Raw genomic sequence first — 7656 nt, forward strand, 5'->3', positions numbered from 1 at the left:
GAAAGGGATCTTGGAGTCCTAGTGGACTCCAAGATGAACATGAGTTGGCAGTGTGACGAAGCCATCAGAAAAGCCAATGGTACTTTATCGTGCATCAGCAGATGCATGATGAATAGATCCAAAGAGGTGATACTTCCCCTCTATTGGGCGCTGGTCAGACCGCAGTTGGAGTACTGCATGCAATTCTGGGCCCCGCACTTCAAGAGGGATGCGGATAACCTGGAGAGGGTCCAGAGAAGGGCCACTCATATGGTTATGGGCCTGCAGACCAAGCCCTACGAGGAGAGACTAGAGAACCTGGACCTTTTCAGCCTCCGCAAGAGAAGGTTGAGAGGCGACCTTGTGGCTGCCTATAAGTTCATCACGGGGGCACAGAAGGGAATTGGTGAGGTTTTATTCACCAAGGCGCCCCCGGGGGTTACAAGAAATAATGGCCACAAGCTAGCAGAGAGCAGATTTAGATTGGACATTAGGAAGAACTTCTTCACAGTTAGAGTGGCCAAGGTCTGGAACGGGCTCCCAAGGGAGGTGGTGCTCTCCCCCTACCCTGGGGGTCTTCAAGAGGAGGTTAGATTGCTTATGCAGGGGGTCGGACTCAATGATCTATTGAGGTCCCTTCTGACCCTAACATCTATGAATCTATGAACAGACCCATCACAAGCATGCCTCTTAATTTGGCCTTTTTCTGGTGTGTTACTTTGGGCATTGTCCACTGGTCTCCCTTATCACCTTTCATTAATATATCCAATGCTTTCATCCCTCTGAATCAACTGGTTAGTGCCAAGTTCAATTAATTGGAGCTGGTAACAAGGCCATTGCCTTATGTTAACAGAACTCACCGTGATAAAAAAGATATAATGAGCACCTATGAGCGCTACCAAAACAACTCAAAGCCAGCTAATAATAAAAAACAAATAAATTAATAAGGACAAAACTTAAGCAGTTATTAAATAAGGCTAAATTTAAACAATACTATAAGCAAGTGCAACTTCAAAGCATTAAACATAACAAGCTACCCTAACACCACCTAAGGGGGTGAGAACATTGCAAAGTGGACTTACATGCTGGTGACTCATGAGGCTATTGGGGGCAGGAGCTGAAGAAATTGAGGGTGGGAACCTGGGAAACAGGGTCTGCTGAGGAGAATGTCAATCACCTCATCAAAATAGAGAAAGGAAAATGCAAATTGAATTTTAAAAAGCCAAAAGCAGGATATACAATAGTGGACTTCAACTATTCTCATGTTGACAGGATCCATATCTCCTTTAGTCTCATCCAGAATGGCAGTTCTTGTCTCCTTGCTTCTGACTGATTGAGCTTGGACTATCCTTTTTCTTCAGGTGTCCCTTCTGAAGACGCAGCTAGTGTTGGAGCGGAAGCAGAAGCAGGACTACATTGAGTGCTGTGCCAAAACAAGCCAGGAGCTCTCAGGCTTGCACCAGGAGCTCTCTCATTCCTTAGCAGCTGTAGCCAGGGACCCCAAAGCTACTGTGCTAGAAATTGAAACCGAAAAGCTGGATGAATCTTTGAACTACAACTTGATTTTGACAGCTCTGGAATGGGATAGCCAGTCTCCAGAGAAACACCTACTGGATTCAATGCCAAGAGCAGCCCAACAGGGTGGACTGAGGTAGCAGGAAGTAGGGGGCTGAATCCATGTTCAACAAGTGGCTTACACCTGAAACCAAGTAAGGCTTGAAATTTGTCTGGTAGTTCCATCCTTAACAGCACCAGGCAAGTATAACAGAGACTCACGTCTCTTTCAGAGCTACAGTGGTAGCATTGAAAAATGTGATGATTTACACTGACCTGGCTGCAATCTGTCAAGGTCCCATCCAAAACACTGATTCTCAAGAACAGTGCACCACCCAACTGATTACCCACAGGAGGATGGAACTAGTCTGGATATGGCTATTTTCTGTTCTTAAAACCTATATGTGCAACACAGGAACTTTTCAGGGTGCACAGTAACATGTTCATAGAGAGTACTCTGGGGAATGATTAGAGAAGAGAGATCTCCAGGGAGTACATACAGGGATGGGGTTTGGGACAAAGGCTCATTGCTTGTGCATGAATTGAATTTTTCTTCTCAGCTCTGACACAGTGGGTCTGAAGGTCGCCTGGGAGGCACAGGCAAGAGTATAGTAATTTACCAAACAAACAGCATGTGAGAAAGATCTAACATTTCAGGCTCCAAGGCACAAAATAACAGGATGAGGAAAATACTTTATTTGGAGCAGCACATTCCAAGGGGGTTTCCTGTACCTTCAAAGCAGCTAGTGCTGGCAGTAGTCTGAAACAGGCTATGGAACTAAATGTTGAACTAGTAGGGCAATTCATATATTCCAGACTGCTCTCACAGAGCTACAGCCTGATTCAGTACATTATAAAACAAGAAGCTCCACTCACGTGGAGATGTGCCTGGGAAAACCTAATTCCACACAGGAGCACTGTACCAAAGTAGCATATAGTCAAGCAATTTCCAAGTACCGAAAGGAAACTGATAGCTCTTTGGAGGTTACCTGGTGCGGTGGCAAAGCAAAATGTGAAACATCTCTATCTACACAAGAAGATAGTAAAATAAAAATTCATAAGGGAAAAAAAATTCAGATAAAGTTGCCCTGGGAATAATGCTTTTAAATCCAAGGAATATAGAGTGATGGAAAAGTAAAAAATATTTTACTTTCTTTGACAAATAATATTTTAATCTTTTTGACAGTGTTACCATTTATTTTTATATCTTTTTTTCTTTAAAAGATATTAACTTAAAATATATTTGTGACTTTAACACCAAACTCAGTGCTGTTGATATGTATATAATCTTTAGATGGCAAAGATGTGGAAAGGCTGAGATGATGATATCTGGAGAGAGCTTTGACTAACTTGAATGAATTTAAGTCAGCAAGGCCACACAAAATTTATCCCAGGCACTGAAGAGATCTCTGAGCTGTTGGCAATTTTTCTAAATTAATGGGAGAAAGGTGAGGTTTCAAAGGATAAGAAAAAAGTTAATGTAGTGCCCATCTTTGAAAAAGGAGATTCCAGGGAATTATGAACTGGTCAGGCTGACTTCAATACCAGGGAAGTTGCTGAAGCAAATTTTAAAAATGTCAACTTGTAAACATCTGGAGGATGAAAAGCTGATCTGTAGCAGCCAGCATGGATTTAAGAACAAATCATGCCAAACCAACTTGCTCTTCTTTGACACAATAACTAGTTGGGGAGATGAAGGGAATGTAATGGACATATTATATCTGGAATTTAATACGGCTTTTAGTTAAAGTTCTAGACCACATTAAGTAAACTGGAGAAATGTGAGCTATGTAGAATTAGGGTATAGTAGAGACAGCTCAATAACTGCAAGCAAAGGGATAAATGGATCAACGTCAGAATTGCAGGAAATTTCAAATGGGGCTCCACAGGGGTCGGCCCTGGGTCCAGTGCTGTTTAACACACTTACTAGTATGCTTTGGCAGGCAAGGTTCTTTGGGTAGATATGGTTTCTTTTATTAGACCAACTAAATAGGTGGGGGAAAAAGTTCTTTGCAAGCTTTCGGGCACAAACACTTCTTTAGGCATTGGGAGACTGCTGTTGTTCTGAGTTCTCCACGGTAGAAAGGAGCTAAAGTAAACAAGAAGTCTGTGAAGATGCAAGTGAGTGGAAGTCTGGAAGACAAAGGATAGAGATAGAAGGGCAGGGGGGAGAAAGGGAGGGAAAAGTGTGAAGAAATGCAAGTGTTCAGCTGAAGGCAGGATACCTGGTGAGTCAGATGTCAGGCAGGTTGTAATGTGTCATAAATACAATGTCTATATTAAATCCATGATTGTTTATATCCAGTAGATTTATGAGGTGAAGTTCATAGGCTTGTCTATGAAAGGTGTTTTGTAAATTCCCTTTGAGGATTAAAACTGAGAGACTGGAGAAAGAGTGATTGTCTTGTGAGAAGCGTGCCCCCACAGGTAATTGAATATTTTTGTCTTTGATGGATTTTCTGTGTGTTTTCATTCTGGTATGCAGTTGTTGTTTGTTTTCTCCTACATATTTTCCATTACGGCATTTGGTGCACTGGATGAGATATATTACATTTCTGGAGATGCAGGTGTAAGATCCAGGAATGGTGATGCTTCTGTTGTGGTATACAGTTATTGTGGGACTAATGGAGATGTATTGGCAGGTTTTACATTTCTTGTCCTGGCATAGTCTGGATCCATTTGGTATGATTGTCAGTGCTTTGGAGTATGCCTGTAGACATGTAGGGACACTGCTGACACACTCTAATTACAGCCAGACTCAATTAATTGAGTCTGCTGGAACATGCTAATTAGCCAACTCCAGTAGCCTCTACATCTTGTGTATCCATCATCTCCATGCTTCAAAATGGCAGAGGGGGGCTTTAACTAAAGTTTGTCAAACAAGCTTAGTTAAAAGTCCCCCCGCCGCATTTTGAAACACAGAGCGCTGAATACACAAGACACTGGGCGCTTTAATTAGAGCAACTCTTGGAGCTGTGCTAATTAAAGTGCCTCTCCCCTCCAACATGTGTAAAAAGACATCCTTGGGTGCCAGAATAGTTTGCTGATCAGGTTTGCAGTTGACATAAAGCTGGTAAGGACTGCAAACACTTTAGAGGATAAAAAATATTTCTTAAAATCCTAGGGTTGGAAGGACCTCAGGGTCATCATCATCAGGTAGATTAAAGAGCTGGGCTAGAGACAGAACTGTGCCACTCTACCTGACACTGCTTAGGCCTCATCTAGAATACTGCATGCAGTTCTGGACTCTGGTTTAAGAAGGATGTGAAGAAATTAAAGAGGATCCAGAGGCAGGCAATAAAAATGATTCATAGATTCATAGATTGTAGAGTCAGAAGGGACCACAATGGAGCATCGTGTCTGATCCCCTGCCCCTGGCAGGAAATAGGACCGAGGTCAGATGACTATCTAGCCTCCTCTTGAAGACCTCCAAGATAGGTGATAGCACCACCTCTCTTAGAAGCCCATTCCAGATCCTGGCCACCCTTACTGTGAAAAATTTCTTCCTAATATCTAACCTAAATCCACTCTCAACTAGTTTACACCAGTTATTCCTAGTCACTCCCTGGGGCGCCTTAGTAAACAGCGCTTCCCCTATTCCCCATTGACCTCCCCTAATAAATTTATAGGCAGCTGATAAATGGGTTAGACAGCAAGCTGTGTGAGGAAACCCTGAGAGAACCAGGCATATACAGCTTGCAGACAAGGTGATTAGAGGAAACACAGTAGGAGTTTTCAACTATCTGAAAGGCTGCCATCGAGGAGAGAGGGAAAACAACTGTTCCCCCATACTGCAGAGGGCAAGAAGTAGAACAATGGTTTTAAACTGCAACAAAGTAGATTTAGATTAGATCTCAGGAAAAATTTCCCTTGTTAGAATGGTAAGGTAGAGGAAAAGAAGGCTCAGGAAAGTAGCAAGATCCTCTTCACTGGAAGTGTCCAAGAAATGAGATAAGTATTGGCTAAGAGTGAATTGGATGCAGCATTTCTGCATTCATGGGGGTTGGCCCAGATGATCTTTGATCTCTTCCAACCCTATGATAAAACATTCTCATTCCTTATTTAGTGCTTTTCAGTCACTATACCTTAAAGCACGTTACAAAAGTCAGTATCATTATCCCTGGTTTTCAAATGAGAAAACTAAGACATAAAGGGCTAGCAACTAGTCCTTCAACAGGCCAGAGGCAGAACCAGAAACAGGACCCAGGTACACCCAAGTTCCAGTCCAGTGCTTCTCAACCTTTTTTAACTCCATTTCCTTCCCCCTCAGGAATACCCTCTCTTTGCTTTTGCTTATTTCTTGACTACAGAAAAATAATAGAACAATTTTGTTGCTAATAACTCAGAAAAAACACAACAGAATAGAACGTTTTTGACACTATAGATTCCTATTTGAAATCTCTGGGTTTATCTTGTAAATAATCTGTAGGTGTTTGCACAATGAACAACATTAATACTGTGCAGTATCCTATGGTACCCTGCTTGAGAACCATCACTCTAGTCCAGGGATTTTCAACCTTATTTAATAAGCGTACCTCCAGCAGCCGGATCCAGAGCGGAGAGGGGTGGCACATCACTGGACGTGGAGCAGCAGCACCACAGAGTGGTGAGGGCAATTGCCGCGTGCAAGCTCCCCCCCATCCTGCTCTGCATCTGGTGGGCTAGGCAGTGCCTGCATGGCCTGCAGAGGCGCTGCTGACCCCCCACCCCCTATTCCTGCTTCTGGGAGGCAGTGGTGTGGGGTGGCGGGTGGCAGTGCTCCATCCCCACCCATCCACATGTACCTCCTAGGACCTTCCCAAGTATCCCCAGGAGTACACGTACCCCTGGCTGACAACCCCTGCTCTAGTCACAAGGCCATTCGCAGTTGCATTACACTTGACATGATGGGTTGTGGAGGAGTAGGGCTAGAGTAGGAACAAATAATCTTAACTGAAAACAAGAGAAACTTTAAATCAGAATGCCCTTTCTGTAGAGCTTTCTGAAATGATTTAAAATTGGACTTAAACAGCACTCTACCCTTGGAAAATGCCACCTCTTAATTTTTACTTTTTTTCCCCGCTGTGGAAATGCAGAAGAGCAATTCTTCCATTGCAAAGAACTCAGAAAGACCACAGCAAGTTAGAATGTTTCTAACACCATGGACCCTAGCTTGAAAAGCTCTGGTTTTATCCTGCAAATCGTATTTGTATGCCTAACACTGCTACTATTCCATGGCACCCTGCAGCACCCTTGAAAGCATCTCACAGCACTCCAGGATCATATGGCAACCTAGTTGAAAATCACCCCATTAAGGCCTGCAGAGCACCAGAAGCTGTGGCACTTACAAAAGGTGAAATCTGGTCTCCACTCACCTAATTCAAAGGTCTCTTTATGGCTAGATTTATCAAGTCTCCCAAAAGAAGTGGTTGATAACACTGTTCCCCCATCAGGTGACATTGTGTTGTCAAATTAAAGTTCAGACTGGAGTATGAAAATTATGCTGCCACTTCAAAGTTCTTCTGTAGAAAAAGGAAATAAAATACCATGCATTTAACATGGTATTCTAGACATGTATCATGGAAACACACATACTTACAAATACAGACTGTACCTCTGAGAGCTACAAGGGCACAGAAAAGTATGACCCTCACAGGGAAAAACGTTAATAAGATACAATTGTCCAGAACATGAAATGGTATTAATATAGGTTCCAGTTGGCAAGTCATACTCCCTTTTTGCCATTTTTGAGTGACGTTTTTTGAGTGAAAAAAATAAAGACGCCAGATATTCGCCTTTCTTTTCACTTTCAAGCTGAGCCTTTAGTGCAGCCGTTCCTCGCACTCCGTGGGGTGTCTTGAGATCTTCCAAGAGCGCTGCGGGGCCCGCTGCTAGGCGCGCAAGCAGGAACACAAGATAAAGCGAGATTTCACCTGTTTGATCTAGGTTTCGGGCAACAGGAAAGCGGCGCTGTTATTTTTCTGTAGTCAAAACAGGAGCAGAAGAAGCTCCGGGCCCGCATTTCCTAGCGCTGCTACAAGGACGAGAAGCACCGCTGTAACTAACGCCCCCCGCCGCTAGCTGGATCTCAGCCGCAGACGCGGCCCGGCAACCCCGGGGCAGCTCGGCGACTGCCCCGCCGCG

The 7656-nt window shown here is 43.5% G+C and overlaps 1 protein-coding gene across 1 annotated transcript in view; it reads left to right on the forward strand.

Annotated features, from left to right (window-relative positions):
• Window positions 1-3887, forward strand: part of CEP250 (centrosomal protein 250) — a 139918-nt gene extending 136031 nt beyond the window's left edge. Inside the window, exon 32 of the mRNA XM_025215718.1 lies at window positions 1341-3887. Within this exon, the coding sequence (XP_025071503.1) occupies window positions 1341-1634 (294 nt within the window). The 3' untranslated portion in view covers window positions 1635-3887. The remainder of the gene's footprint in view (window positions 1-1340) is intronic.
• Window positions 3888-7656: the final 3769 nt, after the last annotated feature.

The sequence above is a fragment of the Alligator sinensis genome, unplaced genomic scaffold (assembly GCF_000455745.1).
Source record: "Alligator sinensis unplaced genomic scaffold, ASM45574v1 scaffold705_1, whole genome shotgun sequence".
In the NCBI taxonomy this organism is placed as follows: domain Eukaryota; kingdom Metazoa; phylum Chordata; order Crocodylia; family Alligatoridae; genus Alligator; species Alligator sinensis.